Below are 18,498 nucleotides of genomic sequence, written 5' to 3'. Positions count from 1 at the left end.
CCCACTAGCTATTTATTTTACATGTGGTAGTGTTTATATGTCCATGCCTCTCTCTCACTTTGTCCCATGTTTGATACATTTTAACATGTTTGGTATAATTTAGGGAGGGATGGCCTCGAAAAATATGGGCGTTTAGGGCCTATGAAGGTCTTAAAATGGCAATGGCCACTGCAAACTCCCCAAGTGCCTTTAGGCCATGTATAGGTTGTGAATTCACCCCTTTATTCTTTAAGAGCCCAACTTGAATCCATTTATCTTGGTAAGAACCCCAGGCACCCACAACCACCAGAAAGGAGCCTGAGGGATGTGAACAGTAGGGGGATGGGTCCTGAAGATTCCATGATCCATAGGGACTATGCTTCACAAGAGACAGACCACCGGGCTTTACTGGTGTGAGTTACTGATGTGATGTGAAAACGGCGAGAGTTCAGGAGGCAAGAACTATAAGGTTTCTTGTTTTTCTTTTTTAACGTGCTTTCCCCAGTACACTTTATAGATCTATCAGTCCAGGCAAAGAGAGGATGTACAGGGTCATTGTGGCTGGGGACTTGTTGCTTTTCTTTTCAAGGATGGGCAGCTCTTTGGCAGAATGCTACTTGGCTTCCATTAGTCTTTGTTGACGGCTGGGAGATACGTTGGGCTCTATCTGCATAACAGGAAGTACTCGGGAGGGAATTAATTGGTACAGGTACTGATGATCACTAGCTTCTTAATGTGGAAACAAGTTCAATACCGTCTTCAAAGCATTTGATTTAACTTCGTCAGCCCTAGTGTCCTGAAGGGAAGTGACAAAAGTAGACTCTCCTAACTGGGCCAGCAATTGGTCACATTTAGATTTTAATTCTGCCCTATTTTTAGCACTTTTTAATTGTGTATATAAGTAATACAGAGAGGAAATAGATATTTTAAGCCATATTAATTAGTTTTATTGTCTTCGATATTTTTACATCTAATTATCTGTTGTAAGGCATTTCGATTTTGTAAAATGTGCTGTTGAATTAAGGGACTTTACTTCATGCTTTATCTAAGGTGAAAGAAAAATAAAACTCAGTGGCACTAGAGCATTTCCAAAATCATTCTTCAAGATGGGATTATATATACACCTGTTCCATACTCTTGTCTGGCTCATGGAAGCTGTAATTACAGCTGCAGGCTCTGGAGACAGAAGGCCTGGCTTCAAATTCTGGCTCTTCGAGTTCTAATCTGTATGATCTTACCCACCAAGTTCTCTCTAACCTCTGTCACCCGTAAACTGGAAATAATAACAGTACCAACCTCATAGGGTTGTTGGAAGGATTAAATGAGATAAACCAAAAAAAAAAAAAACCAAGGCATTTAGCTCAACACCTGATAAGCACCCCAGTATAATCTAGTAGCTGCAGAACAGTTGCAGTAAGAGCAGAAGTATAAAGCAAGGTTCCAGGCAGGAATAAAGCCTTCTTAAATGCTCTCCTTAAAATAGGAGTGTTTATATTGTAGAGACATAGCAGTAATTTTCAAACCTGAGATGTGGCAGGGTCTCCTGCAGGATGAATTAAAACACCGCTCTCTGGACCCCACCCGTACAGCATCTGATTGTGTAGGTCTGGGCTGGGGCCACAGTATTTACATTTCTAACAAGTTCCCAAAGGTGATGCTGATGCTGCAGATCCAGGGACCACACTCTGGAAACCACTGGCTTGAAGCATATGTTTAAATTGTGTACCAAAAACATCACTGGTAGATGTGAAAATAACATTAATACTTGTTTGGAGTGTATAAAGTTCCTATCTTTCAAGTAGCAAAAGGCCTCTAATAAATGTAGTCTTAAAAGACATGATTTGTCTTTAGTTGGGGGTTGGCGGGGGAGTATAGGGCTTTGCCCAGCTATAAAAAGTCAGCATAGGGGCTTCCCTGGTGGCGCAGTGGTTGGGAGTCCGCCTGCCGATGCAGGGGACACGGGTTTGTGCCCCGGTCCGGGAGGATCCCACATGCCGCGGAGCGGCTGGGCCCGTGAGCCATGGCCGCTGAGCCTGCGCGTCCGGAGCCTGTGCTCCGCGACGGGAGAGGCCACAATAGTGAGAGGCCCGCGTACCGCAGAAACAAAACAAAACAAAATAAAGTCAATATACATTTAAGTGACTAGTCAGAGGCTGCACATCAAGTCCAAAGAAGCTGTAGGGTCAGGATCAGGAATCCTGGAGCCATACCTAACATTCTCTCCCCAGGACAGTGATGATGCCACCATCTCCACCAAGTGGTCTGTTTCTCGACTGCTCAGACAGGCTACTGCAGATGTGTGGGGTCCCTAGCGATGCTCCACAGATTTCCCTTAAACATACCCATGTGCTTAAATAACCTTTAAATACTCTGAAAACATTCATAAAATTACATGTAAAGAGGACAGATTTCCTTTTCTCAACTGTCTCCCAATAGTAGAAAGATATCTTGAATTGATGTTTCAGGAAAACGTGTGCACATTTTAAAAACCGCTGTCTTTATTTGCATTGAGAATGATGACAGATGAGCATAGCATCTAGGTTAAGGATGCAAATGCTTGCCTTCAGCTACTGTCTGCTTGATGCCACCCCATTACAGATACACACATCCACATCTTTTTACTACACACGTATATAACTGCCACCACAGACTTCCATAATAACATTTATAAAGTGTGTAAGAATAATTGAACTCATCTCTGCTGTCTTTTATACTTTTCTAGTGCTTTCCAAAAGCAACGTAAACTGTGCACTTTGCCCTTACGTCACACATCATCCCATCATTTTGAGATTCAGCATCTTAACAATATCACCTTTAAGTATGAGCTCCTAAACTCCCACCCAACACCAAACAATAGCATAAACTGGCCCATCTATGGACTTTTGTCCACATCTTCGGGTTTTGTGTGCATTTTATTGAGGTATTTTGTACTTTGGATACTTTCACTCTCAATCCTTGTTCTGATGACAGCCAAACCTCCATTAGTACTTGGGAGTGTGGTTCTATTCAAGTCTCAGCCCTGTTTTCATGGTTTTTCTATTTGTTCTGTTCTGCCATCTGATCTAGAGTCGCCTGGCACTGCCAGCGTTCTGCTGAGAGTTCAGAACTCTTGGCGACGTTCCCAGTTTTTCTCCCAGTCAGGTAAAATGCATACTGGGGAGCTCTATTTCTTTTTTGCAAAATCCATGTTGTGGGCAACCAATTATATCTGGTACTTTTCTTCATTTCTGATTCCAGGGGCACACAGTTAGCAAAGAGCTGGTTCATTGATGTCAGTGCCAGTTATCAGTACTAAAATTGGGGGAAATTCGCAGAATTTTACTTTGATTTTGAAAATCCAAAGAAATAATATTCACCTCTTTCTTTATGGTCTTCTTCTTTTTTTTTTAAACAAAGATTAGAAGCATTTACCTGGAACTGGTAACGGTCCTCTTGTTAACTGTGTCACCTTCTCTACTTCCTGGATGACATCTGGCCTCTCTCTGTGTGATCCTTCTCTGTGTCAGACAGTGAGGGAACTGGTCAGTCAAGCCAGAGTGCAAGGTGCCTTAAAATGAGCACTCATAGGAATAGATTTCGCTTCCTATAATGTAGTACCTGGTGCTAATTGATGTGATCAATCATATTACACTGGTCATAACTTCTCTTGGTGATGGGTACAAGCTGCTTCAGGGGTCTGCTTTATCATGATTTTCTAATGCTCTTGGCTAACCAAAAAAAGGTGGTCTGAAGCTGACATAGGAACCGCACTCCACTGAGACGATCAAAAAAGAAAGACAATTAGAAGCTACTCACATTGTGATCTTTTTTCCTTTCTTTCTGTACAGTGGATTCTCCAAGCAGTGAAAAGTCACCTGTAACTACGCCTGTAAGTAATTCCTACTGAGGAATAAGATCATGCATTTAGTGTGATTTTAATTTATAAGGTATTTGATTCACTTAAAGGGGATTCAATCAAAAACGGTCTCCAAACTTTTGATTGTAAAAGAATATTTTTGTCGGATATAATGCTGTCAGTTGAATCATAGAGAAAGAGATGGATTATCATTTTGCACAGTTGTTATCATGCCTGGAAGCAAAATGGTGAGTCAGGAAAGTAAAATCTAAAAGAAACAACCAAAATGAATGTGACATAAGGAATTAGTAATAAAATATGCAACTTCTGTAGGCATTCAAAATCAGCTTTTTAAATGAAGGCAATACTTTAACACAGTGTATCATCGGCAGACAGGGCCCAGCCTGGACTTCCTCTGGGAGACCCATGCTGTCTGGGTCATATTCCTGCTCACAATCAGTATCTTGAATAATATATATTTTTTAACATCTTTATTGGAGTATAACTGCTTTACAATGGTGTGTTAGTTTCTGCTATATAACAAAGTGAATCACCTATACGTATACACATATCCCCATATCTCTTCCCTCTTGCATCTCCCTCCATGCTCCCTATCCCACCCCTCTAGGTGGACACAAAGCACCGAGCTGATCTCCCTGTGCTGTGCAGCTGCTTCCCACTAGCTATCTATTTCACATTTGGTAGTGTATACATGTCCATGCCACTCTCTCACTTCGTCCCAGCTTACCCTTCCCCCTCCCCGTGTCCTCAAGTCCATTCTCTACATCTGCGTCTTTATTCCTGTCCTGCCCCTAGGTTCTTCAGAACCATTTTTTTTTTTAGATCCATATATATGTGTTAGCATACGGAATTTGTTTTTCTCTTTCTGACTTACCTCACTCTGTATGACAGACTCTAGGTCCATCCACCTCACTACAAATAACTCAATTTCGTTTCTTTTTATGGCTGAGTAATATTCCATTGTGTATATGTGCCACATCTTCTTTATCCATTCATCTGTCAGTGGACACTTAGGTTGCTTCCATGTCCTGGTTATTGTAAATAGAGCTGCAATGAACATTGTGGTACATGACTCTTTTATAATTATGGTTTTCTCAGGGTATATGCCCAGTTAGTGGGATTGCTGGGTCGTATGGTAGTTCTATTTTTAGTTTTTTGAGGAACCTCCATACAGTTCTCTATAGTGGCTGTATCAATGTACATTCCCACCAACAGTGCAAGAGGGTTCCCTTTTCTCCACACCCTCTCCAGCATTTATTGTTTGTAGATTTTTTGATGATGGCCATTCTGACGGGTGTGAGATGATACCTCATTGTAGTTTTGATTTGCATTTCCCTAATGATTAGTGATGTTAAGCATCCTTTCATGTGTTTGTTGGCAGTCTGTATATCTTCTTTGAAGAAATGTCTTCTGCCCATTTTTGGATTGAGTTGTTTGTTTTTTTGATATTGAGCTGCATAAGCTGCTTGTATATTTCGGAGATTAATCCTTTGTCAGTTGGTTCGTTTGCAAATATTTTCTCCCATTCTGAGGATTGTCTTTTCGTCTTGTTTATGGTTTCCTTTGCTGTGCAAAAGCTTTTAAGTTTAATTAGGTCCCACTTGTTTATTTTTGTTTTTATTTCCATTTCTCTAGAAGGTGGGTCAAAAAGGATCTTGCTATGATTTATGTCGTGGAGTATTCTGCCTATGTTTTCCTCTAAGAGTTTTATAGTCCCTGACCTTACATTTAGGTCCTTAATCCATTTTGAGTTTATTTATGTGTATGGTGTTAGGGAGTGTTCTAATTTCATTCTTTTACATGTAGCTGTCTAGTTTTCCCAGCACCACTTATTGAAGAGGCTGTCTTTCCTCCCTTGTATATTCTTGCCTCCTTTATCAAAGGTAAGGTGACCATATGTGTGTGGGTTTATCTCTGGGCTTTCTATCCTGTTCCATTGATCTATATTTCTGTTTTTGTGCCAGTACCATACTGTCTTGATTACTGTAGCTTTGTAGTATAGTCTGAAGCCAGGGAGCCTGATTCCTCCAGCTCGGTTTTTCTTTCTCAAGATTGCTTTGGCTATTCGGGGTTTTTGTGTTTCCATACGAATTGTGCAGTTTTTTGTTCTAGTTCTGTGAAAAATGCCATTGGTAGTTTGATAGGGATTGCACTGAATCTGTAGATTGCTTTGGGTAGGATAGTCATTTTCACAATGTTGATTCTTCCAATCCAAGAACATGGTATATCTCTCCATCTGTTTGTAACATCTTTAATTTCTTTCATCAGTGTCTTATAGTTTTCTGCATACAGGTCTTTTGTCTCCTTAGGTAGGTTTATTCCTAGGTATTTTATTCTTTTTGTTGCAGTGGTAAATGGGAGTGTTTCCTTAATTTCTCTTTCAGATTTTTCATCATTAGTGTATAGGAATGCAAGAGATTTCTGTGCATTAATTTTGTATCCTGCTACTTTACCAAATTCATTGATTAGCTCTAGTAGTTTTCTGGTAGCATCTTTAGGATTCTCTATGTATAATATCATGTCATCTGCAAACAGTGACAGTTTTACTTCTTCTTTTGCAATTTGGATTGCTTTTATTTCTTTTTCTTCTCTGATTGCTGTGGCTAAAACTTCCAAAACTATGTTGAAAAATAGTGGTGAGAGTGGACAACCTTGTCTTGTTCCTGATCTTAGTGGAAATGGTTTCAGTTTTTCACCATTGAGAACGATGCTGTGGGTTTGTCCTATATAGCCTTTATTATGTTGAGGTAAGTTCCCTCTATGTCTACTTTCTGGAGGGTTTTTTATCATATATGGGTGTTGAAGTTTCTCAAAAGCTTTTTCTGCATCTATTGAGATGATCATGTGGTTTTTCTCCTTCAGTTTGTTGATATGGTTTATCACACTGATTGATTTGCATGTGTTGAAGAAACCTTGCATTCCTGGGATAAACCCCACTTGATCATGGTGTGTGATCCTTTTAATGTGCTGTTGGATTCTGTTTGCTAGTATTTTGTTGAGGATTTTTGCATCTCTGTTCATCAATGATATTGGCCTGTAGTTTTCTTTGTTTGTGGCATCTTTGTCTGGTTTTGGTATCAGGGTGATGGTGGCCTTGTAGAATGAGTTTGGGAGTGTTCCTCCCTCTGCTATATTTTGGAAGAGTTTGAGAGGATGGGTGTTAGCTCTTCTCTACATGTTTGATAGAATTCGCCTCTGAAGCCATCTGGTCCTGGGCTTTTGTTTGTTGGAAGATTTTTAATCACAGTCTCAATTTCAGTCCTTGTGATTGGTCTATTTATATTTTCTGTTTCTTCCTGGTTCAGTCTCAGAACGTTGTGCTTTTCTAAGAATTTGTCCCTTTCTTCCAGATTGTCCATTTTATTGGCATATAGTTGCTTGTAGTAATCTGTCATGATCCTTTGTATTTCTGCAGTGTCAGTTGTTACTTCTCCTTTTTCATTTCTAATTCTATTGATTTGAGTCTTCTCCCTTCTTTTCTTGAGGAGTCTGGCTAATGGTTTATCAACTTTGTTTATCTTCTCAAAGAACCAGCTTTTAGTTTTATTCATCTTTGCTATCATTTCCTTCATTTCTTTTTCATTTATTTGTGATCTGATCTTTATGATTTCTTTCCTTCTGCTAACTTTGAGGTTTTTTGTTCTTCTTTCTCTAACTGCTTTAGGTGTAAGGTTAGGTCGTTTATTTGAGATGTTCTTGTTTCTTGAGGTAGGATTGTATTGCTATAAACTTCCCTCTTAGAACTGCTTTTGCTGCATGCCATAGGTTTTGGGTCATTGTGTTTTCATTGTAATTTGTTTCTAGGTTTTGGGTTTTTTTGGGTTTTTTTGCGGTACATGGGCCTCTCACTGTTGTGGCCTCTCCCGTTGTGGAGCACAGGCTCCAGACATGCAGGCTCAGCGGCCATGGCTCACGGGCCTAGCCGCTCCGCGGCAGGTGGGCTCTTCCCAGACCGGGGCACGAACCGGTGTCCCCTGCATCGGCAGGAAGACTCTCAACCACTGCGCCACCAGGGAAGCCCTCTAGGTATTTTTTTATTTCCTCTTTGATTTCTTCAGTGGCCTCTTGGTTATTTAATAGTCTATTGTTTCGCCTCCATGTGCTTTTGTTTTTTACAGATTTTTTCCTGTAATTGATATCTAGTCTCATAGCATTGTGGTCGGAAAAGATACTTGATATGATTTCAATTTTCTTAAATTTACAAAGGCTTGATTTGTGACCCAAGATATGATCTATCCTGGGAAATGTTCCATGAACACTTGAGAAGAAAGTGTAATATCCTGTTTTTGGATGGAATGTCCTATAAATATCAATTAAGTCCATCTTGTTTAATGTATCATTTAAAGCTTGTGTTTCCTTATTTATTTTCATTTTGGATGATCTGTCCATGGGTGAAAGTGGGGTGTTAAAGTCCCCTACTATGATTGTGTTACTGTCGCTTTCGCCTTTTATGGCTGTTAGCATTTGCCTTATGTATTGAGGTACTCCTATGTTGGGTGCATAAATATTTACAATTGTTATATCTTCTTCTTGGATTGATCCTTTGATCATTATGTAGTGTCCTTCTTTGTCTCTTATAATAGTCTTTCTTTTAAAGTCTATTTTGTCTGATATGAGAATTGCTACTCCAGGTTTCTTTTGATTTCCATTTGCATGGAATATCTTTTTCCATCCTCTCACTTTCAGTCTGTATGTGTCACTAGGTCTGAAGTGGGTATCTTGTAGACAGCATATGTATGGGTCTTGTTTTTGTATCCATTCAACCAATCTATGTCTTTTGGTTGGAGCATTTAATCCATTTACATTTAAGGTAGTTATCTATATGTATGTTCCTTTTACCATTTTCTTAACTGTTTTGAGTTTGTTATTGTAGGTCTTTTCCTTCTCTTGTGTTTCCTGCCTAGAGAAGTTCCTTTAGCATTTGCTGTAGAGGCGGTTTGATGGTGCTGAATTCTCTTAGCTTTTGCTTGTCTGTAAAGCTTTTAATTTCTCCACTGAATCTAACCGAGATCCTTGCTGGGGAGAGTAATCTTGGTTGTAGGTTTTTCCCTTTCATCACTTTTAATATATCCTGCCACTCCGTTCTGGCTTGCAGAGTTTCTGCTGAAGGATCAGCTGTTAACCTTATGGGGATTCCCTTGTAAGTTATTTGTTGTTTTTCCCTTGCTTCTTATAATATTTTTTCTTTGTATTTAATTTTTGATAGTTTGATTAACATGTGTCTTGGCATGTTTCTCTTTGGATTTATCCTGTATGGGACTCTCTGTGCTTCCTGGACTTGATTGACTATTTCCTTTCCCATGTTAGGGAAGTTTTCAACTTTAATATCTTCAAATATTTTATCAGACCCTTTCTTTTTCTCTTCTTCTTCTGGGACCCCTATAATTCGAATGTTGGTGTGTTTAATGTTGTCCCAGAGATCTCTGAGGCTGTCCTCAACTCTTTTCATTCTTTTTTCTTTATTCTGCTCTGCGGTAGTTATTTCCACTATTTTATCTTCCAGGTCACTTATCTGTTCTTCTGCCTCAGTTATTCTGCTATTGATTCCTTCTAGAGAATTTTAAATTTCATTTATTTTGTTGTTCATCATTGTTTGTTTGCTCTTTAGTTCTTCTAGGTCCTTGTTAAATGTTTCTTGTATTTTCTCTGTTCTATTTCCAAGATTTTGGATCATCTTTACTATCATTACTCTGAATTCTTTTTCACATAGACTGCCTATTTCCTCTTCATTTGTTTGGTCTGGGGGGGTTTTACCTTGCTCCTTCATCTGCTGTGTATTTCTCTGTCTTCTCATTTTGCTTAACTTACTATGTTCGGGGTCTCTGTTTCGCAGGCTGCAGGTTCGTAGTTCCCGTTGTTTTTGTTGTCTGGCCCCAGTGGGTAAGCTTGGCTCAGTGGGTTGTGTAGGCTTCCTGGTGGAGGGTCCTGGTGCCTGTGTTCTGGTGGATGAGGCTGGATCTTGTCTTTCTGGTGGGCAGGACCAAGTCCGGTGGTGTGTTTTGGGGTGTCTGTGGCCTTATTATGATTTTAGGCAACGTCTTTGCTAATGGGTGGGTTTGTGTTCCCATCTTGCTAGTTGTTTGGCATGGGGTGTCCAGCACTGTAGCTTGCTGGTCGTTGAGTGGAGCTGGGTCTTATCGTTGAGATGGAGCTCTCTGGGAGAGCTGTCGCCATTTGATATTACATGGGGCTGAGAGGTCTCTGGTGGACCAATGTCCTGAACTCGGCTCTCCCACCTCAGAGGCTCAGGCCTGACACCCGGCCAGAGCACCAAGACCTGTTTTTTAGGAATTCTGGGGTATTTTGTTCTTTGTTTTCTTTCTTTCAGGTATTTTTTTTTCTTACTTAGTTGCAGTGAAATTTCCAGGAATGAAACAATAAGCAGGTGAATGGTCTCCAATTCAAAGCCAGGCATTTGTCAAGCTCTTGCTAGTTCTTGTTTCCCTGGTTTCCCTGAAAGGGAGAACCAGGAGGTGGTGCCGGGCTCTGTCCCTACTGCTTCCCCGTGAAGACCGGTGCTCACACGTCCTCTCACTGCCTCTGCTCTTGGAGGGGCAGCCTGTGAACACACGTCCCAGTCTGGGACATGTAGGGCTGTGGTACGGACCGACTGTGTATTTCTCACTCTGTCCCGTCTGCCACAGATCGGCTGCTTCACCCTCTTCTGACAGCCTCAAATGCTTCCCTTCCAGTTATGAAGGGATCTTTATAGTCCTTTCTGGTGTCCAAGGTCTTCTGCTAGTTTTCAGCCGGTGTTCTGTGAGAACTGTTGCATCTATAGATGTATTCCTATGTGGAGAGAGATGAACTCCATGTCTACCTACTCCTCCGCCATCTTGAATATCAGTATCTTGAATAATATTAATTGTACATTTAGATTTCAATTCTTTATTTGGATGAAATAAAAAGAGCACTTTCTAATTAAAATGCCATGACACTGTAGAAATTCCTTGCTGCTGAATTATACCTGGACATTCTCCATAGACCTGACTCTTCTATGAACTGAGTGTTTCCAATGCTGGGCCTGGAATACTCACCCTCTGAAATTTGCATTGGTTTGGAGCCTTCCTCTATGGCACAGTCAACTGTAGCGTTTCCTGAGGCCCCCAGGTGTAGCTGCATAATCACTGCTGCACCTTTGATTACAGATTTACTAACCATATGACCCTGAAGGTGCCGTATAACTTCTCTGAACCTTGTCTTCCTTGGTAGTACAATGAGATAATAGTACTTTCAGAGTGTTGTGGGCTTTCTTTGAAATAAGTACACAGAAGCCTGTAGCACAGTGCCCAATACATGAACGAATCCTCCCCAGTAGCTAATCCAAGAGGCCCACCATAGCCAACACCAATTCTTATCTATAGGTAAATTGTCTCACTTTGGGAATTCCTAAGTACCTGTGCAGAATGGAGAAGGGACCCATCACCCGTCACAAAACCCCCTCAATATCTCCAGCCACGTTCCAGAACTACCAGCCATTTGTGGAGGCTCAGTCTTAAGCCAGTACTGGGAATCCTGAGTTTGTTGGGAAGCTGAGTACATCCACAGAGGATGGGACCCCCTAGAGGACCTCAAGGCTGGCATTCATGGCACAGATCTGAAGAGTAGTATAACATAACCCATTGAGTTCCATTTTATATGACACGGGAACAACCATGTCAAATTGTTCTAGTCCCCCCTGGCAGGGATGGAGAGGAAGGGTGTCCTACAGAGATACATTCTTATTTCTGTGTATGGAAAATAGAATAAGAAAGAGAAAAATGACTGACCTATATAGGTGAATTCTCGAAAGTACCCACCTAAATTTGATGTTCTTTTGATGATAAATAGCTCTTCATAGAATGGAAAATTAAAAGAAATTGGAAAATAAGAGAAGGTTGAGGGGAAGTAAGCATTCCATTAGTCTGAATTCAATAGACTCGGGGCAGTTTTGCTCAGACGTGAAGTGGCCCAAAGCTATAGGGTTTACAAAGGGGAGAGAAGAGGATGCATTACCCAGCATGAAGTTATTCCATTTATTTATTCAACGAACATTTCCTGAAGACCTAAAAATTCAAGGTCTTGAGATACTTAGGCAGGATAAAGGGCCCTCTTTGCTCTCAAGGAACCCCTAGGCCAGAGAAAGATCCAGATCTGTAAACAGATAAATTATAGAACAAAGTGTGCCAAATGCTCTGCATTCTTTCTCTGGAACCTTTTCTATCTCTGTTATGGTAATTATCCCACTGTCTCCTGGGGATCGTTTACATATGGGTCACTCCCTCACAAGCCCACCCCCAACCCCCACTCTCAGCTGTAAGCTCCATGAGGCTGGGGCTCTTGGCCTCCTGCTATGCCACCTGGTCATAAGTAAGTGCTCAGCAAATAGTCACCGAAAAAGGAGCATGACCACTTCTCTTGCCCTCCTCTTTATCACAGTGGTCTCTTCCTCTTTATCTTCCTCTGAAAATGCTCATTGTTTTTCTTTCTTGCTTTCTAACAAATATTCCATATTTTCTTCTGTGCTCAATCCCCATATCCCATACTTCTCCCTCCTGTTGCTGCTTACTCCTGACTTATTCTTGCCATCACAACCTAGGGAAATCTGAAAATTAACTACATAATTTCTAATTGTTGCACTTATCTTCCTGCTGTTGGACTTTCCCCATTGGGCTCCCTATAGCTTTATTCACATTACCACACCCTTTTCATCAAAAGTCAAAGAAGGGCCATGCCCCTGAGAGAGGGTCTGAACATTTAAACCGCTTCCAAGTCTTAGGAAAATGCCAAGTGGAGCCAACCTCCAACTCCATTAATTCCAGGAGAATTTTCCACCTGGGATCCATATTTAGATGACATTTTATGGTCATCCAAGGAAATTTGGGAAACTCTGGATTTTATACAATAAAATAGTTTTTCTCCTGCATAACTTGTCAGAGGCTTTCATATGCGGATATGCAGTATGAATCCCAAGAGTGGCATATAGGAAATACATTTCCCTCCCTGATTTGGCCACCTTTCTCTGACTTTTTGTGACCATCCCTACCATTTGCAGGAACCACAGCAAGAGTATCCACCGAGGCCCACATTTCACATGTCTAAATACATTAAAGCTATAGATATTTATAATGTTAAAAATTGAGTAACAGCCATGGCCTAGCTCGTGTTCTCAGCCTGGAGACTTCCCTGGATGGGCCAGCCATTGTGCACCTGAGTGGTAGCCTGGATTACTGGGGGCAGGGCAGGGGAGGTGGGCTGGCCCAGCTATCTTGGGCAGTAGCTAGACCCATCTAAACCTTGGACAGGACTGACTCTGTCCAGCTTCGCAGGCAGCCAGGGTAGGTAGAGTCTGCCTGCCCTGCACCCTGCCCCAGACTCTCCCCCTCCTCCCTAGTTCCTTCACCCTCACCCTGCTCTTTCCCTCAGCATTCCCAGACAGTTCTAAGTGCCTCCCAAAACTATCCCATCCAAACAGAGAGAATGGAAGAAGCACAGTTATCGGGGAGCCTGGATTGCCTCAGCACCTACTCTGGGTGACAAGGGAGGCCAACTTTAAACACATCAGCCTCCCCACTTTTGCTGGTTTCCCAGGGACCAGCTGTGATTTCTCTTCCCCCCTCAGACCCTCTCAATCTCATTCATATTCCGTGGCCTGGGTGCCCACTTTGGTTCGTGCATCCTCCTCCCATTATTCCCGTTTTCTCACTTGGTTCTCAAAATCGCAAAAACCTTTTTTAAAAGACCAAACAAACCAAAGTCTGTGGGTTTGTTTTGTGGGCCCTGATCAGGGACTCCCCTTGTCTGGATCTCTGGTGATGCTGGTGAACACTGGTGAGTTAAATGATCCCACTTTAGAGAAAACTGGGGTGGAAAAGCAATAATAGCAGTATAAAAGATTAGTTCTGTAGCACAGCAAACACCACTTCTCACAAAATGCAGTACTGCTGAAGTAAGCATTCCTATTTGCTTGGACCCGGGGTCAATATGCAGAATGAGTGTCTTATGCTTAGGAGCATGAATACATTTAAGAAATCACTTCTAAGAGAAACAAAGCAAAAGCCTTCCCATGCCAGTGGCTAATTACTTCGCGTTTTCGTTAGCTCCGAAAAGGTTCACAGAATCATACCAGCGTATTGGAAGTAAACCAAAGAAGGACTAGGATTAAAAAGTGGTTTCTGGGCTTCCCTGGTGGCGCGGTGGTTGGGAGTCCGCCTGCCGATGCAAGGGACGCGGGTTTGTACCCCGATCCGGGAGGATCCCACATGCCGCGGAGCGGCTGGGCCCGTGAGCCATGGCCGCTGAGCCTGCGCGTCCGGAGCCTGTGCTCCGCAACGGGAGAGGCCACATCAGTGAGAGGCCCATGTACCGCAAAAAAAAAAAAGTGGTTTCTGCCAACAAAGAGCACCTTTAGATACGGGAAGGTTTCTGCTTCTGTGTGTCCATCATGGTGTCAAACCGTGAGCTAATTGTGCCCCTTGTCCTGGCCTGGCCTTGAGGACATGGCTCAGTTCTGATCATGGTTTTATATTCTAAACAGTTGAAGTTGTGGTCTTGGGACCCGGAAGAGGAACGCAGGCGACAGGAAAAATGGCAACAGGAGCAGGAACGTTTGCTCCAGGTAGGACTGGGTTTGCTGCTTTTTATTTTTTTCCTTCTTTTTGGTGATGCTCTCTTAATTTCTGCTGTATTAAATAGATGTTTAGCCCAGGAAATACATGGAATCAGCTTCTTCTCAGAAGTCGTTGAGTCTAAGTCTGTTCATTTTGTGTCCATGAGACAGAATGCTCTGAGTCTAATACCTCCCACCAGAGGTTACACTGATGAACATAAGGAGAAAGCATTTCACTTAGAAAAAAATCCAAGTATTGATTAAGGGCCAACCCACCCACTTATCACCTTGTTCGCTGCCAATCAAATTCCAGTCCAACTAGGAGCGGGAAGGAATTATCAGAAGGTTATTGATAGCATACATGTGAAATAAAAGTTGACCTGGGTCTTCTTCCTTAAGTAGAAATGTTTGCTCCATCTTTGAGCAAAAGCTTCTAATTTTCAATTCTAGAAAAATTCTGGGAGTTAACTTATCATGCTCCTACTTGTTTCATCCCAGTTTTGTGGAGCAACAGAGCTTCAAAAAGTAATCTAGTAACCTTAGAAACTAACCTATGCTGAGCATTTGGGGTGTGCCAGAACTGGCATATTTGTAGGTGCGTGACATATTTTACCTAACTTCATTCTCATAAAACTCATCAAAGTATGTCTTATTGATCTCAGTTTGCAATTGAAGAAATTAAGGCTCAAAATAAGTTATATAGGGCTTCCCTGGTGGCGCAGTGGTTGAGAGTCCGCCTGCCGATGCAGGGGACACGGGTTTGTGCCCCGGTCTGGGAAGATCCCACATGCCGCGGAGCGGCTGGGCCCGTAAGCCATGGCCGCTGAGCCTGCACGTCCGGAGCCTGTGCTCCGCAACGGAAGAGGCCACAACAGTGAGAGGCCCAGGTACCGCAAAAAAAAAAAAAAAAAAAAAAAAAAACTTATATAATTGCCCGAGGTCATACCTCTAACAAATGTTGAGCTTCGTTTCAAATCCAAGCTTGGGTGACTCTAAAACTCATGTTCTTTCCCCTATATTCCCAATGGTACTGATTTTACCGAAAGTCATAAAGAAAAAGAATGTTAAATCTCATTTATTTTTGTGACTTTCTGCTGATGTGTAGAAAGCAATGCTTAATGCGAGTTTATTTTACTTTTTTTTCTTATCTTTTTGTTCTAATCCTTTGGCTTAATTCCCAGGGGTGGAGAGCAAAGGTCAGCTAGATAGTTAATTAATTGTAGTGTGGCTCTAGGTCTGCCCGTTAAGTTTGACACTTTTCAAAATTACATAGGAGTAAACCTTCAATACCAAAATCTAGTTCTTAGAAAGAACTAGGTTCAGCAAAGTCCCAGAGCTGTTGGGACATTTAGATCCATTGGGAGACCCCAGACCAGCCCTGGTCATCTGCTGTTCTCTTGGAAGTCAGATGCCCATTCCACCAGGAGTCAGAAATTCCACAGAGTAAAGAAGACGGCCTGTGTTTCCCATGGTGGTGCTGTGTCTGTTATACTTTGAAAGGTGGCCGTGGTTTTAGGTGTGGGTTGTGAGCTTAGGGGCAAGGTGTTTATGGGGAAGGAAGGGTGTCTGTGTGTGTGTGTGTGTGTGTGTGTGGACAGATATACCACATCTTTGGCCCCTGTATCATCAGTTCATCCTCTTGGTAAGGGAAACGTGATATAAGCTCCTAGAACCAATAAATGTAAGAAGCTTTGCTTGTTTTTCATCTTCTGTAAAGTTTTAAGGTCTGTTTCCTCTATTCTGAAGACTCTTGGAGTCCCTCTCTAAAACTTTACAATACTAGGTTTTATAACAAAATTTTTAGCCAAAGTTTAAAAGCCTACCATGGGTTGACCAACAGTGGTTTGGCCAGAGCATTAATAGGAACATTAGGCTCCAGACAATCCCATAAAGCCCTTTTGCTCCTAAGATAATAACATAACAAGTAATACCTGGAGGAATTCTCAGTGTCTTTCCCAAGAAGATGGAAGCACAGACTCATGTTAGCCTCAGAGAGAGGACTGACAGTAATCAGCCTAAAATATTTGACTGTGCGTAGTATACTCCAGCAATTCCTTTGTCTCTGTCATGTCAGCGATGCCATTCTCAAGGCATCCAGGGGTGTCAGTTCTCATCTTAAGCATTCGTTTTCATTTCCATGTATTCATTTCTTCTAGTCAGCTGTCAGGGACTCCAGTCACATTTTTAAAGCTCTCCTTATCCTTACATCCTTTTCCTGTTCAGAGTATTTTTATTTTTTTCTCTGGAAGTGGTGACTAGTGTCCTATTTTTTCCTGAAAACAATAATAGCAGTTCTGATATCAAAGCCTTCTAATGGGCTGTTTAAAAGCTACTCTTAATTCAGGAGGACAAAGTTAGGAGGATTCCATTTTAGTAGAATGGCCACAAGCAAAGAGTAATTCAGCCACTCAGCTAATTATCGTCCTGTCCACTTTGGACCTTTCTCCATCATCTATCTTGTAAACCTGCGAGGTTTTTTTTTTTTTTTAATCTTTTATTAAACTCTCCCAACAGCAACGTATTTCTATTAGTGGAATGGCAAAACTCATCTCTGAAGGGCCCAGTAAAAGCAAACTATTGGTTTAACCTACCTCTGAGGACAAAACCCAAGTTAAGAAAGAGTTTAGAATCTTTCCATCTTTTCTCTTTCCATAAGCAAATGCCTACTCATATATCTGAAGAACATTCTATGAAACACCCACAGCAGAAAAGATTGTTCTCTGTTGGATTTTTATGTCCCTAACATGTCTGAGTACCACAAAATGGTATTTCCCTTTTGGTGCACGAATGGGTTAGCTTCAGAACCTTACAGCAAGAAGAGAGTCTTGCAACACATTGTACGTGATGGTTTAGCGGGGGGAAAAGTCCCAGTGATGTATGCACTGGTCCGTTCAGAACAATCTATGGAAATTCCATAACAGGAGAGATACCGGAAGGAACAGGACAAGCTGAAGGAAGAATGGGAAAAGGCCCAAAAGGAGGTGGAAGAGGAAGAGCGCAGATACTATGAGGAGGTAGGAAATTCCCCGGAAGGAATTTGACCCTGAAGCCCTGATTCCTCAAAGTCTATCAGCACTTTTTCTGTCTGTGCTGTATGTACCCATGGGGCATGTCTGATTCTCTTTACTCACAACAGAGCCCTATCAACCTTTTAAAAGAGTCCTATCCTATAGGCTGTAAAAGACTACTACTCTTCCAAGTTTAGCTTGTGGTAAGGGTGTGTTGAGTCATGGTCAAGGGGGAGAATAGAATTGTATCTCTTCTTTAGTCACAAAGGTCAGATTCTTGATTTGTCTTAGATGACATGAAAGTATCAATTTGTTTATTTGTGTGTTTGTTTGAGGCAAGCATGTTTGTAGTAGTGAATTAATATTAATTTTTATGAAGATAATTTTGATACCAAGGCTAAGTGAATCCTTACTGCTGCATTCACTGTATGGTACTAAAGAGATTTAGAAGGGAGGAGAATTTGGTTTTGTTTGTTTCATTTTTAGATGAACAAACCAGACCACATTTGAGAATTTGAAACTACACTTTATATATATTATCCAAAATCTGTTTATGATTAATATTGTTGTGAATTTGTTCTTCAACAATAATTTTTGTGCATAATACTTTCCCTAATAGCATTTCTAATTAGGCCTCTTGAATCACACTAATTAACTTGCAAAGACTCTGTTTTTCTAAATTAAATGCTAATTTCTAAATCATTGCCCATAGAGCATGTTATCTGATTTACATGCTTTTTAAAAGTAAGACCTTTTTTTATGCCCTGCTTGTTTACACATAATTCTGATGTTTGTCCTTAAATTTCTTTAATGACACTTTTCTCTTGACAAATATGATTTATCCTTTCTCCCCCTTTCATTAATTCCTGTCCTTCCCCTAGGAGCGCAAAATAATTGAGGACACTGTGGTTCCATTTACTATTTCCTCAAGTTCTGCAGACCAGCTGTCTACATCCTCCTCTGTGACTGAAGGCAGTGGGACAATGGTAAGACCATAGATTAAAAGGAATTCATGAAATAAGAAAACTAAAATAGAAGTACTAAACCACAAGGCCAAGTTTTCCACC

The 18,498-nt window shown here is 41.3% G+C and overlaps 1 protein-coding gene across 6 annotated transcripts in view; it reads left to right on the top strand.

Moving 5' to 3' along the window:
* LIMCH1 (LIM and calponin homology domains 1) overlaps positions 1 to 18,498 on the top strand; it is a 91,038-nt gene that overhangs the window by 56,564 nt on the left and 15,976 nt on the right. For 5 of the 6 annotated variants that reach the window (XM_065877966.1, XM_065877963.1, XM_065877965.1 and 2 more), the window contains 4 exons: positions 3,807 to 3,847; positions 14,352 to 14,432; positions 17,345 to 17,437; positions 18,313 to 18,417. In XM_065877966.1, the coding sequence (XP_065734038.1) occupies positions 3,807 to 3,847; positions 14,352 to 14,432; positions 17,345 to 17,437; positions 18,313 to 18,417 (320 nt within the window). Of the gene's footprint in view, positions 1 to 3,806; positions 3,848 to 10,217; positions 10,221 to 14,351; positions 14,433 to 17,344; positions 17,438 to 18,312; positions 18,418 to 18,498 lie in introns of all 6 variants that reach the window. The other variant, XM_065877964.1, reaches the window with a different exon arrangement.

Source organism: Phocoena phocoena, chromosome 5 (genome assembly GCF_963924675.1).
Source record: "Phocoena phocoena chromosome 5, mPhoPho1.1, whole genome shotgun sequence".
Taxonomy (NCBI): Eukaryota; Metazoa; Chordata; class Mammalia; order Artiodactyla; family Phocoenidae; genus Phocoena; species Phocoena phocoena.
This window is presented reverse-complemented; position numbering and strand designations above follow the sequence as displayed.